Source organism: Myxine glutinosa, chromosome 3 (assembly GCF_964187855.1).
Source record: "Myxine glutinosa chromosome 3, kmMyxGlut1.1, whole genome shotgun sequence".
NCBI lineage: Eukaryota > Metazoa > Chordata > Myxini > Myxiniformes > Myxinidae > Myxine > Myxine glutinosa.
Window position 1 is genome coordinate 107,960,207 of NC_136263.1, and position 26,873 is coordinate 107,987,079.

The 26,873-nt window shown below is 43.7% G+C and overlaps 1 protein-coding gene across 3 annotated transcripts; it reads right to left on the reverse strand.

Annotated features, from left to right (window-relative positions):
• Positions 1 to 7,260: 7,260 nt before the first annotated feature.
• Positions 7,261 to 21,643, reverse strand: LOC137415205 (nuclear receptor coactivator 1). Of its 3 annotated transcripts, none has more exons than XM_078774407.1 (6): positions 21,540 to 21,643; positions 20,106 to 20,400; positions 19,780 to 19,915; positions 14,410 to 14,578; positions 14,228 to 14,308; positions 7,261 to 11,893 (listed from the first exon to the last, which is right to left on the reverse strand). In XM_078774407.1, exons 2-6 carry the CDS (start codon positions 20,377 to 20,379, stop codon positions 11,714 to 11,716), a joined length of 840 nt encoding a protein of 279 aa, XP_078630533.1. In that variant the 5' UTR covers positions 20,380 to 20,400; positions 21,540 to 21,643; the 3' UTR covers positions 7,261 to 11,713. The 3 variants fall into 3 exon arrangements, with proteins under 3 accessions (XP_078630533.1, XP_067956887.2, XP_067956885.2); XM_068100786.2 differs by having other exon boundaries at positions 19,780 to 19,918; XM_068100784.2 differs by having other exon boundaries at positions 19,780 to 19,918; positions 20,106 to 20,424.
• Between the last annotated feature and the right edge of the window lie 5,230 nt (positions 21,644 to 26,873).

Below are 26,873 nucleotides of genomic sequence, written 5' to 3' on the forward strand. Positions count from 1 at the left end.
TTCTCAGAGAGCCTCCTCAGCGTGGACGAGTCTGGCATTTCACTCAGGCCAACTGGCACGGTCTTCAAGCAGCCATCAATCATCTGGACTGGTCTCCCATCTCGACCGCCTCTGACATCAACTCATCCTGGGAATTTTTCCAAAGTAAATTGCTCTCTCTCATGCACAGATTTATCCCATCTCGTCTTCAGTTGTCATACCCTTCCTCCCATACATGGCACACGGAATCTTGTGGTGAGGCTGTTGCCCAGAAACAACTTGCCTTCGTCTCCTGGAAAGCAAATCCAACGGGAGGAAGTCTCATTTCCTTTCACAAAGCCCGAAACAAGTGTGTGTCCACCCTCAGGAGAGCCAGGAAACAATATCTCTCCGTTCTCAAGACCGAACTCTCTTATCTGTCTCCCTCTTCCAAATCCTGGTGGCATCTGGTCAAATCTGTTTCTGGTGTTTGTTCCCCTCAAACGGCTACACAGCTGACTCCGCACGTGAAAAAGCTGAATGCCTCAAATCTGTGTTTGCCTCTAAATCATGTGTCCCAAACCCATCCCTCTCTGTACCCACCATGCCCAGTTGCTCCTGGACTCTGTGTCCTTTCCTCCTGACAAGGTGGAAAAGTTTCTGTCAACCCTCGACTCTGATTCTGCAACTGGACCTGACGGCATCAGCCCACGGGTCCTAAAATCCTGTTCTTCCGCTCTTTCACTCCCTCCCTCTGTTCTCTTCACCCTCTCTTTTGTTCAAGGTCAACTGCCATCTGCTTGGAAATCAGCCAACATCACTGCTTTACACAAAAAGGTGCAAAAACAGATCCTTGCAACCACAGACAAATCAGCCTTCTCCCAATTATCAGCGGTCATGAAATCCATCATTGCTTCGGATATGAAATCTTTCTTCTTCTCCAATGGCTTGATCTCTGATCATCAATTTAGTTTCAGACCAGGTCACTCTACTCTGGATATGCTGCTTCTGCTGTCTCAACAATGGATGGAGGTCCTCAATGCCAAACAGGAAATTAGAGATGTCTCCCTTGACATATACACAAAGAATTAAGTTAAGCACCCCCCCCCGTTTTTTTACAACCTCGCACATTACAAGTTTGTTGTCGTCAAAACAGTGTAATATACCCATGATATTGCTATATTTTCTGGAGAAGTGATATTATGGTCACATAAAAACATAACAATCATGCCGTTTTCAATATTTTATTCTGAATAATTTAAGGTGAAATTTTTTGGGAATTTTAGGCATATTTTCACCTCAATTTAAGTATGGAGCTATAGGTCCATCACGGACAGTGTGGATGACGTTTATGTTTTCTAACGTACAGTCATTGTTCTGAGAAGACCTCTAGCGATCTTTGCGTCAATAACGTGTGTAGGACCCACGTGATCGGATCACTGACTCAACCCTACGTCTCATAGACCCTGTAAGCCGTCGTATGCGTTGCTGTGGCAGGTTGTTCCATTCCCGATGTAATGCACGTTCCAATTCATCCAGATTGGCTATTGGAGGGACCATCTTCGCAATTTGTCGTCCCAACATCTCCCAAACGTGCTCGAAGGGGTTCAGGTTCAGGACAGGATTAGGGGGTGCTTAACTTAATTCTTTGTGTAGGGGTGCTTAACTTAATTCTTTGTGTATATCACGTGCCTTCGATACGGTCTGGCACCCCGCTCTGCTCACCAAACTCTGCTCCTTTGGTATCCATGGAAATCTCCACGCATGGCTGGTGGACTTCCTCTCTAGTCGCAGTCAACGTGTGGCCCTGAATGGGTTTCTCTCATCTCCTCTTCCTGTTCAGGCTGGAGTTCCCCAAGGCAGTGTTCTGGGCACTGTGCTTTTTCTGGTATTCATCAATGATCTCTCTGACTCTCTTGAAAATCCTCTCTATCTCTTTGCTGATGACTCCACTCTCTGCCGCTCCATTCCTCATCCCTCAGATCGGCAGTCTGCAGCCTCCTCACTCTCTGCAGACCTGGACAAAATCACAGGCTGGGCAAACAAGTGGAACATGTCTTTCAATCCTGACAAATCTTACACTCTTACAATGTCTCTCCAAAAAGACTGACTGGACAACCCTCCCATTCACTTTCTGAAAAATCCTCTCCAAGAAGTTCTGTGACTCAAGCTTTTGGGTCTCACTATCTGCCATGATCTTTCCTGGGAAAACCACATTTCCCAGCTGGCCTCCAAAGCCAGTCACCGACTGGGCATCCTCCGTCGTGCGAAGTCCTTCCTTGGCACACCTGAAGCCCTCACCACATACAAGGCTTTCATCCGCAGCTCAATGGAGTACTGCTCTCCCCTCTGGGCTGGTGCTCCTGCCTCACACCTAGCTCGTCTTCACGCTGTTGAAACAAAAGCGTTCAGAATCATTGGACTCTCCCGCGATGAAGCTATCTCCGAGGGCCTTTCACTTACACACCGCAAGCAGGTTGGTGGTCTTTCCGTCTTCTACCGACTCCTCTCCGGCCTTGCTTCCCCAGCTCTCTCTGGGCTCTGCCCCCCAAATATTCCAACAGGTCGCACAAGATCTGCCTGCAACCCTCTTATGGTTAAACTGCCAAAATCAAGACTCTCTGCTCACCTTCACTCCTCTTTTCTCCCGCTTCTGGAACAAAGTCCCTCACTCTCTTCAACCCCCCTCCTCCCTCCAGGTCTTTAAAACAGCTGTTCACCACAATCTCTTATCTTCCCCCATCCAAAACCTTGATCTTTTCTACCCCCGCTAATTTCACCCCAAATCCACTTTTTTGAGGTGACTTTTGTCTTCTTTCCTGGAAGTCCTTGGTGTCCTTGCATTTTATACCTATCCTGCCTCCCCCCAGGCCCTCTCCCTCCCACACATCTCCCGATGTCCCTGCTCTCAAATGTTGTGTTTGTGTGCTTCCTCCCCTTCTCTCCCCATCTTGTCGACCGCTACCCTTTTTATATACAGACTTGGCATTTAATATGGAATATTTTTTTTTTTCTTGACTTGGGTTTACTTTCTGAACTCAGTATATCAATCTGGTGAGTTTCTTTTCCCCTTCGGTGATGTCTTTGTTGAAAGAACCATGTCACTGATTGTCTTTCGCAGCAAGAAGTCAATAACAGGATTATATCACAGGTGGCGTGACAAAATGTAAGGACAGGTACATTTGATGACTGGCTTCACAATCAGGTATATAAGGGTTGTTGCGTTCTGTATTAGTGGAAAACAACTACTGCACGTCTACAAAAGTTATTGCCGCTTCCTCTGGAGATGGTCCGTCAACTTGACAATGCTGTTTGTCATGGAGTGGTGGCTTTACGAAATTCTGGCATGAAACAGCGTGCTATTGCTCGGCAGTATGGCATCACTCAAGGTCAGGTGTCAAAGATCCTGAAACGAAATGCTCAGAGGGGTGTCCCTACTCCAATACCGAGGCCAGGACGTCCACGCAGAACCACAAGGAGAGATGATCGCCAGCTGCACCGGTTAGTCTGCAATGGCCGTACCAAGTCAGCTAATCGGCTTAGGGCTGAGTGGCAGCAACTGACAAATGTGCCTGTATCCAGAAGGCTAGTAAACCAACGACTGGTTCAAGCAGGCTATCGTGGCAGGCGTCCCCTGAGAAAGCCATGCCTGACCAGACAACACAGCCAGCGCCGATTGCAGTGGGCCAGAGAGCACCGTCAATGGCAGCCAGGACACTGGAATCACGTGACCTTCAGTGACGAGCCTAGATTTCTGGTCCATCGTCAAGATGGCCGCGTCCGAGTGCGCAGACAAGTGCATGAAGCCCACAACGAAGATTGTATAGTGCCAAGAGTCCAAGCTGGAGGTGGTGGGGTGACCGTTTGGGCTGCTTTTCATGCAGGGGGCAAAACTGACCTGGTTGTTCTGAATGGAAACCTGAACCAGTTCAAGTACAGGGCCATTCTGGAAGAAACATTGCTTCCATTTTCTCGTGCAGCCTTTCGAGGAAACTTTGTCTTCCAAGATGACAATGCACGGCCTCATCGTGCTCGCATGATCCAACACTTTCTTGCTGACCGTGGTGTAGAGCATATGGAGTGGCCTGCCATGTCTCCGGATATGAATCCGATAGAGAACTTGTGGGCAGAATTAACGCGTCAAATCGACAAGTTGGAAGCAGCCTGCCTCTGTGCGTAAATTGCAGCAAGCTATTGTCACTGCATGGCAAGCGATTCCTGTCCAAGCCTTGGCAAATCTCGTGAGCAGCATGCCTCGACATGTACGTGCTCTGCTGAATGCTCGTGGGGGTTACACGAAATACTGAACTGTAATTTTACTGTCCGTAATCCCAGTCATAATTTAGCTTTTGTTTTTGTTGAAATTTGTTTTTGGCTAATGTGCAAAATAAAGAGATACTTCTGGAAAACGTACAGAAGTTTAACACAGTACTGTCCGTGAATTGAGTTCGATATCAGTTTACATCACTTTCAAGGATCAATTTATTTGCTTCGAAATGTCAAATGTGTTTTTTGTTTCTTTTAAAGGTCACATTAACAAAATCTAGAATAATTTCAACATAATTCCAATGAACTTTTGGTTCTAAGTCATCTTGAAAAGTAAGTTCACCCCCACAAAAAAAAATTCCATATTAAATGCCAAGTCTGTATTTTGTTTGCTTGTTTGTTTGATTTGTTTCTTTGATAAATCTTAGCTCTTTCACGAGCCTCGACTCTGTACACAAAAAAAGAAAAAAGGCCGCATGGAAAGTATATGTTGAACATCCACACCTGCTCGAAGGACTTGGTCGAGATCGGGGCTTTAAACAGACGGAAGAGTTTGTTTGTCGCTTGTACAATGTGCCAGATCCATCTGGTGGCGTGAATGAGGGCAGGCATGATGTATTTTCCAAAGGCAAGAAATCTCTGGAAATGCTTCCACCAACAGAAGACTCGTTCCAACTACACTGGGAACGGTCCAACTACCAAGCCAAGATTTGGCTGCAAGCAAGCGTTCCAGTTGCCATAGCCGAGGATCCATCTGTATGTGGTGGATGGTCAACAGGTCCGACTGGGTTGACTATTGTGTGGACTCGAATCCCATCAATCCCAAAGGCCTGTATCGAGATCATCCTGAAATGCCGCCGGGCTAACTGCAAGTGCTACGTATCGAGACAGGTGTGCACTCCAGCATGTGGCTGTAGTGCAGAGAACTGTTGCAATCCGTCCTATCAAAGCATGGACAAAATAACCATAAACATTCATGGACTGTGACATAGAAATACAATTTTGAGACGTGTGTGCGAAATCTATGCGAACAGATTCGTCTATAAGAACTATGCTATTCATGAACAAAGTCCGCTAGAAGAAGTTGCATCTGCATCAATCAATATTTCATTTATATGGATATGAATACATGTGAATATAGTATATCAATATAAATGAAGAACTCTAAAAGGACTAAATGGAAGTATTTTCATTGTATTGTTGGTTGATTCACAATATCAATTGTGAAACCGATATTGTACCCACATTGATCGAGCATTGCGCTTTGCGATTTGGGATATCAAATCCATTTTGGGGTCAATTTCATTGCCAGTTAAGAATAATTTAATTATAAATAGTAGAATATGTATGTTATCAAACAGTTTGGATGATCAAGTTTAATAAATCATTCAAGTTTGGCAAAACGGTGTCTTTATTTTTTCGCTCCAGGCCTGTTTTTACAATTCAGAGAAAAACGTGTTTTTGTGTCGAGAATCTGTTAGTAATTCAATATAATTTCAAGGATTTATAAGGCTACCAAACTTTTATAAACTACTCTACATCCTTAAATGATAGTTTTGGAAAGCCCTTGCCTTATAGATTAAAATAAAGCAGTATTTGAAAAATGGTAATTTGGGTCACCAGTGGTCAGTTTTGACCAGTATGTCCGAAAAAATGCGATTTTCAGTTTGGCATCCACCCCTATGTTGTAGAGCAAGGTCTTGTGAACACATGCAGCATTGATGCCAGCTTCTAACAAAAAATACCTACGGCACTTTTTTGCCGGTTGGCCGGCCGCCTACAGTCTCTATCGGGAAGGAGAGTGTCATTGACAGTAGTGATGTAGTATTGAGTGATGGAGCGAAAAGGTGATATACTATTGAGTTTTTAACCTTAAAAAGTTAACAGATGACTTGGTAGTGACGTCAGACTCTAAAGTAGGACTTCGCTTTGCAATGGTTACTCGGCAAGAAAGTGAGGGAAGAATGAATATGATCGTTTTTTTTTAAAGGCCATTTTCCCCGCTAAAGTGGAGATTAGCCTTGCGGGCCGGGCCACATGACAATCATGGTTCCCTGTTTTGAGGCAATGTTTTTATGCCCGGATGTCCTTCCTGATGCCAACCCTTAGTCGCCTCTTACGATGCGAAGGGATACGGTGTACCTATTCTAAATCGGGGTACACACCGGGATCATTCATCCCAGCAAGCTGGTACTCAATTTGCTGACCTCGGAAGGATGACAGGCTGAGTCAACCCCCCTGGTGTTAATTCAGCAATCAATCAGGATTGAAACGCAGGATCCGAGGATCCCAAGCCAGCACCCTAACCGCTAAGCCAACACCAGGCTAAAGTGAGGGAAGAGGATGTGGATATTGAGCAGCTGGGAAAATTCTGGGTTCTTCTTTGGAATAGAGCAGTTGCAGTGAGGGTGTGAGAGTGCGCAAGGTGGATGAGTGATTTGGAGTAGGCTCTGATCAAAAGATTTGAGTTAGCTGAGGGCCAAGATTTACAAAATAGTAACAAGACTGATTTTTCTGCATGGAGTGGAGGCCTGGGCTGAGAGAAAAGAGGAGAAATTGCAACAGAGGACAGACATATGGATGCTCAGAAGGCTCATGGAAATGAAGAGGAAACGGGAAAGAGGATTTGATAGATCAGAGGCCGGAGAAAGGAACATGATCGAAAAGGCAAGAAGGGCAATCTGCTTTGTTTGAGGCATGTGCTCAGGATGGAGGAGAGAGATGAGGTGAGGCCCGATTTTGATATGAATGCAGTTGGGCAGAAGAATGGCAAACCAAAACCGAGGTGGAAAGAGGTAGTGGAGTGGGAGTGGTGCAGAGAGAGAATGATTGGGATAGAGGGCTGTGGAGATGAAGAAAATGTCATTAAGCCAACCTCATAAGAAGATAGGATTAGTTGGGGTAGTAGTAGTGGTGGTAGGAGTGGCAGTAATAGTAGTAGTAGTCGTACATAGTGAGGGTAATGTAGCATGGCCTGACCCACTCAGTGGTTCAAAAATTAAATGTGTTAGATAAATAATCAACAGCAAATCAAACTGAGATCGCAATTCTTTATGAACAAGCATGATCATAAGGCAGAAATAAAATGAGAGGTGGGAAGTTACTGTCTTTATAATACATATGGCTCAAAATCCTAAAACTTGACAAAACCAATCCTTTGTCCCACTTTATTTACAAAATAAAAGGCTGTGGTGGACATTGATAAAAATCAAGCTCTCAACAGTTTTTAAAGCCAGGTAAAGATAGCCAAGTATACTAAACAGAAAAGCTACATGCAGAAAAACTTCATCAAATAATGACATTTTGTTTTTTTGGACATTCACTTGAACATTGTGAAAATAAATGCCTTGCTTTTGATCACAAAGACCAACTGCACACTTCCAGTCAAAATCCCTGGCACTAAAAGGAAGTGTCATCTAAAGATATTGCAAATTTGCATCATAAGCACGAAGCTAGGCCTATGTGCATAGCAAAGTGAGTCCGCAGCCTTTGAGGCATTTTGTACACTGGACGCACATGCACGCATACACACAAACACAGAGATATACACACGCATGCACAAAGACACACACACAAAAGATAGACAGACAGACTCGGAAATCTCACGCACGCACGCACGCACGCACGCACACACACACACACAGTTTCGTTTTGCAATAGCAATGGCAGCACTTAGCTAAGGAAATGCATTGAGCATTCCTCTGCACACTTACACAATCCACATTGTGCTCGACTAAAAAAATGCAAATATAAAGCAAATCTACAAGTCTTTTAAAATACTCGTTGTTCTACATTATATATCACTTATTTTTAAACTCTCATGGCAATTATACAAAGTTACAATATATTTAAGTTCTTTTAATCAAAAAAAAATAATCCCAATAGAGGTCACACCCGACGTACTAGACATGTCATCAAATTTCCCAAATAAATACCCGTTTTCCACGTGGCTCAGACCAGCGAGGGCCCGTCTGAACCCTCACACAGGTTAGGCGAGAAGGTTCCACGAGTGGTTCAAGGTTCACCTGCACTTTGCTTGAAGCGAATGTAAAATAACAACAGGTCATCGAAAGAGACGACTCCGGCGCAAAGAGTAATCGCGGCTACGCAAAGCGTTCTGGGTATTTCCCAAGGTGGCAGCAAAAGTGTGCCACGTGGTGTGGGACAGCATTCTGCAATGACTTTTCTGGTGCCTGAAAATGTGAAGCAGCTTACATTTACAGGAGACTGGCTGTACAGATTAGACACTCAGTTGCGTCTCGTGTGGACGTTTGTTGGAGGGTCGAACTGTTTGTTAATCCGAATATGCTCACAATGTGACTCCTGCAGACTTGCGCTAGTCTAAAGACCATTTTTTGACACTTGCCCTAGTATCGCTTGCTTCACAATCCTTTATGGAGTTCAAATAGGCCATCATAATATGTATATTTCTTCAGAGCGCTCAAGGGGCATTTGTTCGCCACCACTTTTCAAATCAAGGAGAATGTGAAAGATCTCCTGAAATTGGCTGTTACATACATGTCCTATATATTTCTATTTCTGGCCTTAACGTGTTACCACACCACTAGGGTGAATGTATGCACACCGTACTCTTGCCAATTCAAATAGATATGTTCCAAGACGGCTATAATTGGTAAGAATAACTTCCATCCAACCCCTGTGCTCAGCAATCAGAGCGCAATGCCGAAACATAAAGATATCAAATGTCCAAATGCCAGCCAATCAAGACACAAGCAGAACTACAGATGCAGATGGCTGAACTGTTCAGCCATACTTATACTTAGCAGCCAGATGGGAATGAAGGCACAGAGGTTGCGACACATAGCAGACACATCTGACAGATGGATGTAAATAAAGAGATCCCAGGAAATTTCCCAACATATTCTGCAGCAATCAAATAAGGACCGATGAATTAAAGCAAACGAAATGCGGTACACAGCTTGTGCGATAGAATGTCATAAAGAGATGAAATAATCCTCAAAATGGAGGATAGGGCCTTCAAGAAATGACCGTCAAACCCCAATAACAGTGACTGCCATTACCAAGTACCAAGGCTAACATCTGCAGCACTGAGCCCCATGACCTGTTTGCACTTTTTTTTTTTTGGTGGATAGGGCTTTTTTGCGCAACAGCAACACTATTTAAATTTTTTGCACGACCGAACGTTTTGCACTAACGCAGGGGTGCCCATACCCAGGGTCACGACCCGACTGCAATAAACGCAAAGACGTCTGGCCACACAAAATATATGGAAACAGCCCTCAAAGCCCCTGCCCAATTACCGAGACAATGGCGGAGGAGGTGCGGAGTTGTGCCATCATAATGCCCACTCCCAAAAAAGATGTTTATCCATTGCCATATTGCGTAGCTAGCTGCCTGATCTCCAGGTGCGTCGAATCTATCGCCATCATGTTTTGGAGGTTAACGATCTTTAATATTATCGTGTTAAGTCTCATGTTCGTCGTCGTCACCAACTAATTATTAGGTTTGAGCCGTTTCAAGGCAATTTGAACATGCGTTAAATTAACACAAGCAAATGGACGTGGGTTTTGATTGTCGTGTGCTTAGAGTATATGCGGTAACAACAACAACAGCAACACTATTTAAATGGGAGTAATCAAATTGGTAAGAGTCCACTGTAATCGGTCCATACGTCGAAAGATACAGGTAGAATTAACGTAAAGATCTCAGACAAAGTGCAGGTTAACCATGAAGTGAGCAAACACGTATAAACGGCATTGTGGAGGTTTGTCTCGGGTTAGTTTTCCATGAACTTCGATGAGGAAAATAAAAACTACCATCAGGGATACAACGTTCAATGTCTTCTACAACACCGCACAGTTTGAAATTATGCAAAAAAAATTATTTTCTAAGTAGTGCATTTTGTAGAGTCCACTGGAAACAAATTGGAGTCGTTCAACTTCTCGGCAAATAAAAAGACAAAAGAGAAGAGAAACTGGGCAAAGCAATGCTTCCTCTATCCTAGGTTGTATCGGTGTATCAAAACGTCCCGCGTCGTCACACAGATTCTCCGGAAGTCAATTTTACAGAGCGATATTGATGATATTTAAAAATGGAAAAGTGGGCCCCAAAGCCAGATTGGGCCATTCTGCTAAAGCCGGGTTGTCCCCACCCCATAATGGAAAATGAGTCCAAGTCCCCCACCCTCCCCCAGATTTCCTGAACCCTTTCGTACTGGCAGAGCCAAGCCAGGAATTCATCGACCACTTTTATGTTAGATCTGCATTCAGCGAAAGCTTAAACAATCATCAATTGCTTTGAAAGCACGTTTTGGTTCCAATATATTGCGATGAAAGAACCGCGTTAAAGTGCCAAGCATTCTTTGTATAGTAATTCCAAAGCAATACGTCTGGACGGAGTAAAATCTGAAAATAATAACAACCCAGCACGAAACTCACGTGATAATCCCTTAATTAATTTGCCCTGCAATATTTTATGGCTATTTGGATAAGTTAATATTAAAACCTTTCTATTATTGCTATTTCCATAACATTGTTTATTACAATTAGTAGTTCAAACTAAATATAATGCATAAAATACCCTATATACAATTTAATACTTTTAAACAAGTGTTTAACACAACCTATGGCTTTGCCATAAGGGAACGGAGAACAAGGTCTGCAATAGTCGAGGGGTTCGGATTATTGCAGCAACCAGCACCAATCGTTTACTTACTTTACGGCAATAAAGTACCAATCCGCGACGCTCAAACTCACTCGCACCTGCTTGTTATGGAAGCAGAACACATGGCTCAAAACCACGTTGCAGCACGACGTGTCCGGCGTGCAGAGTGAAAACTGGAGGGTAGGGGGAAAGCAATGCAAATTTGATGGAGGCTATTCCAAGAGTGAGGCGACAACCAAAATTCCAGCGATATTACATTTACCTCACAGTGATGGGTACGTGAAGATTTTGGGCACGATTTCATGTCACGGGCGAAAAAGACATCTCGCGGATACGGTTATCTTTTCACGGTTTTAATAAGCAGACGTTATTGACTAAATGTGGAGTGAAAAGCTCGATGGGAAATGCGATATTCAAAAAAGAATAATGTGGGATAGTGAGCTCGTCGACGCAAAGCACTATACTCGCGTTCCCGTCTTGACGTATGGAAATCGCCATTTACAACAGAAAACTATCCCATATTAACGAAAGCCGCACAGCTTCTTTGCAACACATACCAGCCACAAGCGACGCAAAGTAGGTTTGCCCACCTAGGTCACGACCCTGCTGGCCGAAGGCCACATTCTGGTGAATGCTTCGTTCACTATGGCTTATCTTACTCCTCGGCAGGCCCGAGGGCAAAGGACTGGGATGGTCGGGCTGCTGAAGGCACAAGCCACTAAGGCCAGCCCGAGAGGTGAGAACTGCCAGTTGTCTTCAAGAAGTCATATGTAGCAGTTTTCAGATTATTTGTTTTTTTCCGAGTAGCAGTAAACAGGTGAGCCGAGGCCAACACTTTACACCCTCACTCCATGAGCAGTTGTTGCAGCAAGCTGTTTCGTTGTCCACCTGCCCCTGGTGGGTGAGTACTAATGTCGGATTGTCCATGATACACAGGGCTGTTTGACTGCCCAGGATAGTTACTGTCACTTCCCAGCAGGTTCACTGTGCACTGCACATCCGCAAGCACGTGTAGCTGAGAGACCTGCAAAATGAATAGGATGATTATTCAGACTGCAAAATGCTCAACAAAAGTGCATTGTCATCTTTTACTTTGCAACCAAACTTTAATGAAAACTATAACGGCACTCTGACATCGCAACATCAACTTATGACATCAACTTATGACATCAATATATGCCTCTGTCCACATTATGACATCATTATACATACTTGTACCAAGTTTGATTTAAACCCCTTCAACTGTTCTCAAGTATCACAGTTTTACCTGACATCACCTCTGTCCTTTGACTTATTGATGACAAAATCTAATCAGGTCATCTTTACATCATAATATAAACTTGTACCAAGTTTGACTTCGATCCCAGGGGGTGGGTGGGGACAATGGGTCACAGGGGTCAAAACATCAGATTTTATTTTACCCAAACTTTTATACTGGGGCATTCTGGGACAAACTTTATGTCATCTTTCAACTTGGCTTAATGTGGGAAACATGGGGATTTGCAATGGCGCACCATTGGCTTCACTCTTGTTATTACGAGCAGAGTCCTCACCCTATGGGTGGTCTTATTTCAAACATGAAATATGATATTCTGACTCATCCCTATATTTGGGCACTGTATAGGCAACAGACCACTGCTCTTATCACTCCCGAAAAAAATAAAATAAAATACCCTAGATTATGTAAATGAAGCAAAAACATGCCTACTGCTTACGTGCACTTAGAATACATCGTGATGATGTAGCTCGGACAATTCCAATTGCACTGGCCCATAGGCTGACAGCATTGCCATGAAATCTGAAGCCTATAACATACTGGCACCTTCACAAGGCCCATGAACACCGATAGGCGCCAACCTTTCTATATTTGATGATCTTTTTAACAGTCGCTTAGGTTGTATTACACTGAATGGAAAACGTAGAGGGAGGACATGGCGATTGTGAATACGACACTTCCGAAGACGTCTTCGGCTTACCATAGCACCAAAATGACGGATGCATGATTTTTTCTTTAGGTTACAATTGTGGGTGACGTTAGGCCAGCTGTTCAACCAATGGATACAGGGCGGACATGCAAACACTTGCTCCATTATGTAAAAATAATTATTATAATTCAGATGTCTACGAACGTTAAATGACAAAGATCTGGTGAACCGCTGCAGTAAATGGCAGTTCCTTGAAACCACCTGCTATCAGTGTTAGGATATACTGCTATTAATTCGGTAAAAGACAAAATACCAATGCAAAGGGTGAATGAGATCACCATAAGACATCGATACACCAATGCAGTTTTTAAAAATAATTGCTTTTTGTTACTTTTTATTACTGTTTTCTCAGATCGGTTTATATCCACCCAATGTTTGAGCTATACAATTTGCACTTGGCCATTTTATGAGCCTCATTTATGTGTCTCTTGATACATCTTGGGCCTTTGGTGATGTCTGGTATCCTGTTCTTCACTCTGTTTCTGGCTCATTGACTTGCTCATGCCTGCAATTAGCACAGGTCTTGATGCCATTTTCTCCGCTAGCAGAAGCCAAAGTGCCCAATGACAGTCTTGGGTTCACTTCTGTTAATTGTCGAAATGTCCTGAATCCCTGGGAACTCGTTTTACCTAGTCGCAGATTGTTTGACATTACAATCCATCTCAACCTCACATTAGTCTTGAGAAAACGTTCCCAAAGAAGAAATGTGTCATTTAATCCAGACAAGTCTCACATTTTCACCAAGTCTCTGCAGAAGAACTGGCAAGCACAAGACGACCCCACCAATCTACTTCTGTTATCAATCACAGGACAGGTTTAAACCCTCAAAGTCCTGGGCCTTACCACGAACCACAATTTCTCCTAAGCAGATGACATTTTTCAGCCGAGACACCAAAGTTAGCCATATACTGGATATCATCTGTGTGTACATCCTCAGCACTCCAGAGCTTCACACAGGCCTTTGGAGCACTGCTCTCCGACATCACTCCTGGACTCTGTGGACAGGAAAGCCATGAACATCGTCCACCAAGTAGCTGAGGCACAAGGCTTGCGACTCTAATCAACACAGCCATGTTGACGGCTTTGCTTTCTCGAGTCTCATCCTTCATCCCTTCCGCAGTCCCACCACGATGCACGTGTACATCCAATAACTCCTTCATTAACCCACCAACAATCCAGGTTGGCTGCCCACCTGGTCCTTTGTTCCCCTTTTCTCCCACCTGAGGAATTACTTATATGAGTCGATCACATTCCATTCTCCCCTTCAGCACTTAAATGTGTCCAATTGCATCTCGTCTTCCATTTTCTCTCTCAACTAATACTCCAATACAAAGTTTTCACACAAGGATCAATGAGTAAGACTTGATATTCACCTTGTCAGTGTCACGCATTGCATCAAACTGATTGTAGTGACAGCTGTTATCAGACTCGAGTGAAGGAGCCATCATTGCGACCTGCACAGACAAACACCGGGAAACAACCAAAGGCACTGAGCTAACGCTATCATATACACGAGTACATGAAAGAATCACAACGTGAACAGAATAAATCTCACAGAAGTACTGCCCAACGGTCTTGCATCTGGGCGTCTGCCTGTGTTTACTGTGCACTCCAAACTTCGCATGTTGGTTGGACCCACTGGAACAGACACGTTCATGTTGTTGAACGTTCCAGGGTCCCTGTTTGCCAGGAAGGGCTGTGGTGTGGATGGTGCCAGAGAACTTCTGCGGGTAAAAGGAAAATAGGGGATCAAAGTGGGCATTCACCAACTCGATTGTTAACCTCTACAGTCAACTACCTTGAGGAGGAAATATAAAAACGTGCGCTTGCCCTTTACTCCTTCACTCACGGATGCCCTATTTTGAGCCTGCCTGCTCACTCTTGTCTGTCTGTGTGTCAGTCTGTGTCTGTGTATATATATATACAGTCATCCCTGGCTATATCGCGCTTCACTTTTCGCGGCTTCGGTACATCGTGGGTTTTTCTCGCTAGTATATGTAAAATTATATATCGGATTTTTCATTATATCGCGGGATTCTGCGGCCTATAGGTATTTTTATTTTTTTAGATTTTAATTATTTTTGCGGTAAAATAAGCATTTTCTAGCCTAAAAAATTAATAATAATATAAATAAAAATATAACACATTAATTAAAACCTATATTAAAAGAATATTACAGTAAATCGAAATAAAATACGCATTATAAATGAGTAGACAAAGAATCGCGCATTTTGAAAGTCCCGTATTCTGGGGGTAATTAACTTGTCCATGATTCTGGGGGTAATTAACCCATCCGTAAGGAGGGTTCTTGGACGGTTCTTCGCTACTTTAAGTAATTTGCAAGGTTGATGCCAAACTGTGTCCTGCAGTTTAATGATCAATATGGTTTTAAGAGTCATCATACTTTGGGTAACCTCTAATTTACAATAACTTACGTTTACAACTTAGAGACACATGATCATGATGACGATTTCGATGATGTTGTCTAAAGCTGCAATTAAATTAAGTCGCTGAGTAACATGAATGACTGAGGTTGTGGAGGATGGGATTTTTCGGTCATCACCTTTTGATACAGATGAGATATCTGCTTCATCACTGCATCAGATCAGGAATAACCACCCTCCTCACCTCCTCTCCACCCCCCACTGCTTCCTACAAATTAACCATCAGGAAGCTGCTGCATATGCAAGAGGAAGCTAATGCATTTCTTATTAATTTTCAAAATTAATCATCATCTCTATTTTGAATAGCTCATGAAGACTTCTTTATGCTTAGGCCTCAGGTTTGATTAAAGGCACTTTTGTCAATTATTGCCTTTTGCTTTCAAAAACACAATTTGCATCAATGTAAATACTTTGTTGTACTGTACTTGTGTAGTTCCATGATCATATGTGTATGCTTGTTTGTTAATTAATTGCAATTATAAAAGAACTTGCATCAATGTACTGTACAGCTATATATACACGTACAAATATTTTTCTAATACGTAAGGACTAAGGATGGGTCTCAAAAGTGTGTTTAAGAGTGTAGAAAGGGTTCATAAGAGCGTGGGAAAGGTTTATAAGAGTATGGGGAGGGTTTTTAAAGGCTTAAAATATATAAAAATAATAAAGTAAATATATGGTTTCTACTTCGCGAATTTTCACCTATCACGGGGGGTTCTGGAACGTAACCCCCGCGATAAACGAGGGATCACTGTATATATATACATATATATATATATATATATATACATATATATATATATAGATATATATATATATATATATATATATATATATATATATATATCTGTATATCTGTATATCTGTATATATATATATATATATATATATATATATATATATATATATATATATATATATATATATATATATATATATATATATATATATATATATATATATATATATATATATATATATATATATATGTATATCTGTATATCTGTATATCTGTATATCTGTATATCTGTATATATATATATATATATATATATATATATATACATACATACATACATACATACATACACTCAGAGGCAAAAGTTATTGTGACATGGAATTTTTTCATTGGTAATCTTGTGAATGAATTTTTGGAATTGAACCAGAGAAATATTGTGTTAAAATGGTCGAAGAAACGCAACCAAGCAGTTGTTGTTCGAATTGCACGAAATTTGCAGGAAGCATGACATATTCGAGAAAAATGGCCAGCAATGTTCACTTTAAAAGGCCAAACAACCAGACGCTTATCATTTCCACTCAATGCAGTCTTAAGAAGTGCAGAAGTCAGAAAAACACCTCTATTCATCGTTCTGGAGCAAGTTAGACATGCCACGCCTCGGGGAAATGGTCTTAATCAGAACAATGTTAATGTGTCACCCTGGATCCTGGACCCTGGATGTTACCCTGCAAGATCCCCTGATTTGTCACCCATTGAACACGTCTGGGATGAAATGGAGCGACGTTTACGACGTCATCCGAATCCTCCAACAACGCTGCAGGAACTCTGCCAAATCCTTCCTCGGATATGGAATGATCTTCCCCAAGACTTTCATCGACGTTTAGTGGCCTCAATGAGGCGAAGGTGCCAGGCCTGCATCAATGCACAAGGTGGACACATTCGCTACTGACCGTGTGAACTTGCTTGTGAACCCCCTCTTGTGTTGTGGCTCATTTGCATACGCCAGGTGTGCTGTTCTCATGGACTGTTGATCGTTACCATACCTTGAAACATGTCTTTCCATGTAATAACATTTCATTCGCGACAGTAAAAGTTTAACACTGATTCTGTTTGTTGTTTGTGTGTCACAATAACTTTTGCCTTTGAGTATATATATATATATATATATATGTATATATAAGCGCATTCTACTGCCTGGGACAGCTCTTCACGCTAACACTAGTCGAGTGTACTATATGGCCCCACTTGCTGCACCACCACACATAAGAGTACACCAGCCTGGGGTTCTTACCTTTTTTTTCCCCACTCATCCAACTTGGAATGCATGACTGTCATGTGCGTGGGCCCACACCCGGGGTTTAGTTTCTTGTAGAAGTGTTGGTTCACGAGTTATCAAACAGAGTGACCACTATATTCGTCATGGGTGTGTGTCTGTGTGTCTGTCTGTCTGCAGCATAACTACCCGATGATATCATCCGACCTTGATGAAACTTGGGTGGGAGGTTGATATCATGATCTACTGTAGTTGTGTGCTGCGTAGAGTGGGCGTATTGCGCCCATTGTGGGCGGAGCCACGCCCGAAAAATAATTGTTTTTAGGGGGTAATCGATTTCAAGCTACATCTTCTCCGAGGGGTTTGGTGGAATCTGACAGGGGGTTTCGGTATTTGGTTAGGCCAATGTCATGTGTCTAGCCCCACGGAGCTCGATTTTTCATTTTCACCCCAAGGTCAAGGTCACAAGGTCACAAAATTTAGAAAAGTCGATTTTTGATGGTTTTATTAGATTGTTCGCTTCCTGATAGGGTGACATGTCATACATGTTTTCATATTATGACATACATCATGAAATACAAGTTTTCCAACAAATTTCAGAATCTTCGACCTTTGACCTTTGAAGGTCACAAAGGTCAAATTTTCAAAGTTGTCGGAATCGAACCGAATTTTCGGTATTGTGTAGCTAACTAACCTCATAACTGATTATACATTATTTTCTATGTCATTTCAAGGTCAGTAACCTTCGTTTTGACATTTCAAGGTCACAAAGGTCAAATTTTCAAAGTTGTCGGAATCGAACCGAATTTTCGGTATTGTGTCGCTAACTAACCTCATAACTGATTATACATTATTTTCTATGTCATTTCAAGGTCAGTAACCTTCGTTTTGACATTTCAAGGTCACAAAGGTCAAATTTTCAAAGTTGTCGGAATCGAACCGAATTTTCGGTATTGTGTAGCTAACTAACCTCATAACTGATTATACATTATTTTCTATGTCATTTCAAGGTCAGTAACCTTCGTTTTGACATTTCAAGATCACAAAGGTCAAATTTTCAAAGTTGTCGGAATCGAACCGAATTTTCGTTATTGTGTAGCTAACTTGTCTCATAACAGATAATACATTCCTATTTATATATTTTCAATGTCGGTTTTGACCTTTGTCATTGAATACCGCTCGCTCATGAACCATCTCCTGACTTGTGTTTAATAATTGTGTTGTGTCCTTTTGTGTCCGGGATTTTGTTCCGTGTCGCTGTGCCTGTAGGAAATTATTTATTTAAGAGACAGTGTGCTTTGTGATCCTGCCATCTTGCCTCGCCGACGGTTTGGATGAACAAACAGATTACTTTGGATAATTAAATTATTTATATTCTTGAGGTTGGTGATGGGCGTGTTTGAACATGCACGGGATATGAACGACGTCTATCTGACCAGCCATTGGTTATCCTCAAGGATATTTAAAAGTTTGGGATATAATGAAATAATTTCAAAGTTGACCTCCAAAGCCAGCCACCGACTGGGCATCCTTCATCGGGAAAAGTCCTTCCTTGGCACGTGTCAGACTCCGTGCTGGATGGTTGTCAGACTCAAAGCCCTCTCGTACAACATCAGGCTTTCCCGTGGAATCTTATTATCAGTTATCACGGTCTTTAAAATTGTGTGGGGTTATGAAAACCTTTACCGAAATCAGTTTTTCATCTTTCATCAAGGTGACGCCTGGCGTGTACACCCTCTGAAAATCTTCAAGCAGCGAGCATTAAGGAATTTTCGCTCCTTGGCGTTTTCCCTTCGAAATGTGAAACGGGGGAATGTCCTCCCTTCTGGTTCTAGTACCATCAATTGCTGCTTTAAATGACAAGCCTGTCAGTAAAAATTCATCATATTTCACATTTTTCGTACATTCACCATGGGGCCAACAGCCCTACAAAGATCAATATCAATGATGATGGATCATGATGAACTTCCACATTGCTTCAATCTCATTCTTCCCTCCAGGTCTTCAAGATAACTTCATCACCATCTCAGATCATCACCCAGCCAAAAACAATGATCCTTTCTACCCCCGTTTGACCCCCACCTCCCATCTATCCTGCAGATTTCCAGTTTTTCCTTCCTGAGAGTTTGCTCCTCCATCCATCTTGTGCACTCCTGCATCTTCCTCTACCTCTCGTTCTTACATACATCCTTTGTTTGTCCGTCTCCTATTTTGTCATTCATCGCTGCCCCCTCTATTTCTGCTGTTCCTTTTGTTCTGTTGCATCCTGATCCATTCTGTGTTCTAGCATTTCAGATCCAGTTCAGATCCATGCTTGCCGGGATCATACAATTTACAGATGACACATCAGCGAAACAGTTTTGAACCTACACAATCCATCAAAGGCGGAATCACAAACCAAAGCAGACATTGCTGGAAAATGGATAACCAAAGCTGATGGAACATTGTCTTTTGGAAAGGGCAATTTACCTGTTACCCCCTCGATGCCAGCTGTCAAGTTCGCCTGCATTGGATACATGTCCGGGAGCAGGCATACGGACCAGTCTGAGTTCAGCTGAAGATGAACAGCTTTGCCCGGCCCCAAAAGCAGATTCTCTCTGCATACCTGCTGGGAAATCAAGGGTTTGGGGGGTAAGACAAGTATTTCATTGCTTTAACAGAAAAGGCCAAACTATTGAATCAAATACATAGTGGATATGGAGGATAATCTCATAGAAGCAAAAATTGTAGCCAGGTTCAAGAATAAGAGCCAAAAGCAAAGGCATTGAGAGAGAGAAAGGTTGACAAAAGAATACCTGTTGGGAGGTGGTATGATGTCTGCATCTGTGAACCCAAGGAAGGCCCAAAATGCCTGCCGGTCATGGAAGGCGGGCCTGGCCCTCTCCAACTAGCATTCACAGCCTGGTTCCCCACACCGGCTGCCCCAGAGGCAACCTGATAAGAGTAATGTTGCTGTCCCGAGGGCAACCTGGGCATTGTAGTCATGCTCCCAGAGCAAGGTGTGTAGCCTTGATGCTGCTGCAACAAGATCGGCCGGCTCAGGATCTCTCGCCGAAGCTGAGGCATCATTTGAGCGTTCAACAGCAGTGGCTGTAAAGCAATGAGCATGCAATGCTTTCGGAGTTTAAGCTTTAAGGCATGGTAAACTTGCCCAACCGTCTTTTTCTTTTCAAAGTCCTGACACTTAAAGTCTTAAAATGAAGACAAAGATAATTATGCGGAATACAGTATATACAAATGTGTCTTAATTATTCATTGCCAGTCATGTCACAACGCTCCACTTCAAGTGATAAAGATTCGGCACTGACATGGGGAGAGAGAGGAGTGGAGAGGGAATGTAATAACATTCCATAAGAAGCTCTGTATTGGTTAATGGTATTCACAAGTACAGGTTTATGAAGAAAAGTAGAAGGGAAACACCTGCAATTTAGAAACAAAGCAAGTATGAAACAAACAAACAAAAAGAAGACGGACACGGTTACAGATCGTTAGGAGGTATCCCACAATAAGGCAAAGAGAAACCATCTTGAAAGAATGTAATGAAGAGAGATTGAACAGACACACAAAAAAGGAAAATAAACAAAGAGGAGTGAAGAGGAAGTGAGACTGAACAGACACCCTAACTTTTCCTAACTCGATCTTCTCACTTCCCGATTTCAGTGTTCTCTTTTTTTCCCGTCTCTGTTCTCTCTCTCCCCGTTTGTTTATCCCTTTGCTAGTTTGTGTCCAATTGTTGTCCCGCGACCCCACTACCAATTTAATCCTGCTTATCCATAAGCCTTGCTGTTGTAGAGAAAACTAAATAAATAAAACAAATGCTACTTGCTCTGGTGTTAAAATTGAATCACAGTAAAAACTTAGTCGATAGATGACAGGTACTGAGCTCCATTCAAAAAGAGCTCTGCACCCACAATCATTGTCCTTTGAATAATGCAAGTGTTATCTGCAGCAATAATCTTAATTGGACTCAAGATAAGGACATTTGGGCACAACAAACACATTCATATGTGCAATTTGACGACACTAAATCCTACATTTGTAATACTGTACATGATTTCTGCATTGCAATGCAAGCACCACATAGGAAGAAACTCGAGTTCAAAAAAATATAGTCTTAGTTGGGCAAATCAATATTCTACTACCACGCCCACCACCACCAGAACACAACCCCCCCCCCCCCCCCCACCCCCCTCCCCCTGCCAAAAAGGCCTAACAGCTGTTGAAGGTACCTGTCCTGGTGCTGGTGGCTTCTGGATGTAGCTTGGAACGGGAGAGTTTCTACAGTCTCCAATCGCTGGGAGGCATCATTGGCCTGCCATGTGTCATGAGCTGCAAGTCAAAAGAAAACAAAATAAGCAAGAAAAAGAGCAATCAGAGATTGCAAACATTCGCCAGGATGTATATATATATATTTTTTTGTATACAGAGTCAAGGCTCGTGAAAGAGCTAACATTTATCAAACAAACAAATCAAACAAACAAGCAAGCAAACAAAGTATATAAAAAGGGGAGCGGTCGACAAGATGGGGAGAGAAGGGGAGGAAGCACACAAACAGAACATTTGAGAGCAGGGACATCGGGAGATGTGTGGGAGGGAGAGGGCCTGGGGGGAGGCAGGATAGGTATAAAACGCAAGGACACCAAGGACTTCCAGGAAAGAAGACAAAAGTCACCTCAAAAAAGTGGATTTGGGGTGAAATTAGCGGGGGTAGAAAAGATCAAGGTTTTGGATTGGGGAAGATAAGAGATGGTGGTGAACAGCCGTTTTAAAGACCTGGAGGGAGGAGTGGGATTGAAGAGAGTGAGGGAGTTTGTTCCAGAGGCGGGAGAAAAGAGGAATGAAGGAGTGAAGGTGAGCAGAGAGTCTTGATTTTAGCAGTTTAACCATAAGAGGGTTGCAGGCAGATCTTGTGCGACCTGCAGGAATATTTGGGGGACAGAGCCCAGAGAGAGCTGGGGGAGCAAGGCCGGAGAGGAGTCGGAGTCACCTATGACATTTTCAGTGGTTTTTAAGGCTTTTATGTTAACACAATTATGGCGGCCGAACCACGTGACCGATGACGTCAGCTTTTTTTTTTCTCCACCTATTTATGCCGACATAATGCTCATGAAATTTCATCTTGATCGGATGAAGTTTTGTACTTGTCCAATTATGACATCATAATGGAGGCACCTATGACATCATCATTAACATATATTATTCCCCATGGAGAGTTTTTTTTACAATGAGCCATTTCTCAATTTTTTCTATTCAGCGCTTTCGAAGATATAGAGTTGAAAAGTTTTGCTGCTAAAGTTTATGGCAGCAAAGGGGGGACCAACTCCATATTAATGCCCATGATTTTGGAATGAGGTTTGGGTGTCCACATACTTTTGGTCATGTAGTGTGTGTGTGTGTGTGTATGTATATGTATGTATATATATATATATCTATACATACATACATACATATATATATATATATATATATATATATATATATATATATATATATATATATATATATATATATATATATATATATATACACAAAGAATTAAGTTAAGCACCCCTACACAACGAATTAAGGTAAGCACCCCCTAATATATATTCTTTGTGTATATGTATACATTGGCATATATTCTAAGGTATGTGAGATCAAATAATGATTGGTATGACATTAGCAATTATCCATTGATGAAATGCAGATGAGTGCACTCATCTGTGACGCCCATCGCTCGTGCAGCACGTGTTATCATCCACGTGGTCGTGATTTTCTGTAAATGCACTATCATCACGGGTTATTGCAAGTCACGCCTGAGCTCGTGTGGGGGTTACATGGTCATTTTCTCGTAATGGTGGCTCGTAGACGGTTGTCGGACGGAGAACGATGGCGGATAATAGGCATGATCGAGTCCGGAATGTCCAGAAAAGCTGTAGCTCGAACGTTTGGTTACCACCATTCGGTGATCAGTCGGTTGGTGCAGAAACACCAGGAAACGGATGCGGTGAAGGACCGCCCAAGGTCTGGAAGACCTCGCGTGACAACAGTCCGCCAAGATAGAGCGCTTTTGAGACTGGTGCGACGATATCCCTTCGCCTCGAGCCATTTCCTGAAGGACAACTGGCTGCCCAACAGAAGGCTATGTCACCGTACCGTGAGGAACCGCCTGAAATCGGCCGGTTTAAGGTCAAGACGAGTGATCAAGCGTCCAAGGCTACTCGAACGACATCAGAGGGAGCGTTTGGCATGGTGCCTAGCGCGACGTGGATGGAACATCCGGTCTTGGAGGCGAGTTCATTGGTCGGATGAAAGCCGGTTCTTGCTGTACGTGACAGATGGGCGTGTTCGGGTGTGGCGCCACAAAAACACCGCGTATGCACCTAAAAACATTCAACCAACGGTACCCTTTGGTGGTGGCTCGATTATGGTCTGGGGATGCTTCTCCCATGACTGTAAGTTGGACCTGATAACTGTGCGAGGTAACCTCAACGGAGAGCGATATGCCGAGGAAATCCTGAATACCACCGTAATCCCGCACTTCGATGACCACACCCTCGCCAGCAGACCCATCTTCATGGATGACAACGCCAGGCCTCACCGTGCGAGACGCGTCCGAGCCTTGCTGGAGCAAGGTGCTGTGACAACCATCCCCTGGCCTGCGTACAGTCCTGACCTGAACCCCCTCGAGCACGTTTGGGACATGTTGGGACGACAAATTGCGAAGATGGTCCCTCCAATAGCCAATCTGGATGAATTGGAACGTGCATTACATCGGGAATGGAACAACCTGCCACAGCAACGCATACGACGGCTTACAGGGTCTATGAGACGTAGGGTTGAGTCAGTGATCCGATCACGTGGGTCCTACACACGTTATTGACGCAAAGATCGCTAGAGGTCTTCTCAGAACAATGACTGTACGTTAGAAAACATAAACGTCATCCACACTGTCCGTGATGGACCTATAGCTCCATACTTAAATTGAGGTGCAAACATGCGTAAAATTCCCAAAAAATTTCACCTTTAATTATTCAGAATAAAATATTGAAAACGGCATGATTGTTATGTTTTTATGTGACCATAATATCACTTCTCCAGAAAATATAGCAATATCATGGGTATATTACACTGTTTTGACGACAACAAACTTGTAATGTGCGAGGTTGTAAAAAAACGGGGGGGGTGCTTAACTTAATTCTTTGTATATATATATATATATATATATATATATATATATATATATATATATATATATACATTGTCGCGACTCCGGCTGTTAAAGGCTTCCAGCACGGAATACTGACGTTAATGTCCGGGCTTCAAGTAGTCCACGGGGTGGACAAAGAGAACTCAATAAACACAACTGTGTTTTAACCGGCCTCTAGGCGTAGGCACGATGATTTATTGGCTCGATCTCAAAAACAATGGATGGTAACAGAGTGGAATACACAGCACAAAGCCTGCAGGAACTGTCGGCACCAGAAGCTCCAAACACGACACAGGCAATATGACTCACAGTTCCAATCTACGATATCCGGGAATCACTCGTTCTCTTCCGGAGTTACTCACTCTTAAAATACAGAACTATAAACGATCAGCACAACTCGGCTGTCGTGAGGCTTAAAAAATCCCCTTTTTGCTATTTTCCACTCGACGCCCTCGAGCCACGTCCGTCGCACAAGATGGCGGCCGGCTCTCTCACCGTCCACCAATCGCGTGCCGAATCGCCACCCAATCGCGTGAGGCTGAAAGGAGGTCACGTGACGTGGTGGGCGGGGCACTAATTTGGTGAGAACAAGGTCGTTTCTCACAGTCCTCCCCACCTAAGTAAAAAAACCCGTCGGATAGACGGCGTTTTGAAACCAGTATTTGTAGTAGGTGCAAATCACATGGCAATATGATGGCGGTAATCGTTAACAGGCTTATACAATGAACAAGGTTTATCCACAACACAATATTAAACACAATACACCACATTAATATCTACCCCACAAGAGTTACACTTCACACAAAGCACAATAGAGAGACAAGGGGGCCAAACTCAAGTTGGGGAAAGCGTTTACAGGAGGGAAAACGGACCGAGGAGCAAATAGCGTTTCCCGGAACTGGTTTTGGGCAAAGGTCCGACAAAATCAGTGGCAACAAACTGGAAAGGCTGACTGATTACGGGGAGGGGCTTTAGGGGTGCCTTGAAAACCTTCACTCCTTTTCCGAGTCGTTGACAAATGGGACAGCTAGAGCAATAGCGCTTGATGTCTCGCGACATGGCGGGCCATATGAACTGATTCTTGACCTTGGCTACGGTCTTGGCAGCTCCGACATGACCCGAGGAAATATTGTCATGGGCCAATTGCATGACTGACTGACGATGCCTCCCCGGTACGACAACTCGGTGTCGAACCTTCCACGTCTGGGTGGAGGACATGTTCTTTGGGGAATACTTATGCATCAGCACACCTGCACCATTCACATAGTAGCCTGTTCGTCCCGGCTCGGAGTCGTCTCCCATTTCCCAGAGGATGGCAAGGGTGGGATCGAAATGCTGATCCTCCACTAAACTGGTTACCGCAGACAATGCGGGAGTGACTTCCGGCCCAGAACTGAGGTCGCTAACCGCCTCGGAGGACTGATCCTCCTCCCCGGATTCGCCGACCGGCGAACACGTAGCTGGGGTCCCCGTGTTACAGGCGGGAGTGGTCCCTGAGGAGCACGGCACCTGAGGTTGGCTTGACGGGAGGCTCGGGTGGACTTCAACTGACGCAACGTCACCGTCGGGAACTGGAGTCGAGGCGCTAGGCTCCTCGGGCCAGAGTGAAGATATGTCTGACTCCGCCACTCTCTCCGCCTGTTTACTCTGGGATCTAGTGACCACCCCACAGGTCAGAGTCAATGACTCCTCCCTGGCCATGGCATCATTGCCAATCAGCAAGGAGACCCCGGGTACCGGGTAGTAGGGTACCACCGCACAGGTCATTGGACCCGTAAAAATGTCACTCCGGACCTCGAGGAGGGCAAGGGGATACCGGCCAGGAACCTGGTTAATGCCCCGAAGGATGATATACTCGCCGGTATAACGCATCTGAGAGGCCGGAACTACCCCCGCCCGGAGAACACACAGTGTCGCCCCAGTATCCCGAAGGTATTGGGCCTCAAACTTCAGCACCGAATCAGGGCCACCCACTAAGGCTGTCCCTGAATAATCCTGATACAGAGGATGAATGGAATTAGCCTCGGTGGCAGTGACCTCTGTCACCGATGCCACCGTCGTGTGCGAGGGCCCAGTTGATGACCTCCACTGACCTCCCTCCGATTTAACAGCAGGGTTGCCTCGGTAGGCCGGACTAGCTGGGTTAGAGAAGCAGCGGTCTCCACCGTGCCCCACGCGTTTGCAGAAATCGCACCAGGACCGTGCCCTGGCCTGCAGCTCGCGACCGCCACCAGTGGAGGGCATCGGAGAACCCTTCCCCTCGATCCAGCCGCCGGGCAGACGGGGGGCGGTCTCGATCGCAGAATCCTCCGTCTTACGACGCGACTGCGTGACTTGCAACATTTTGCACGCCAAAACATGTTTATCAATAAGG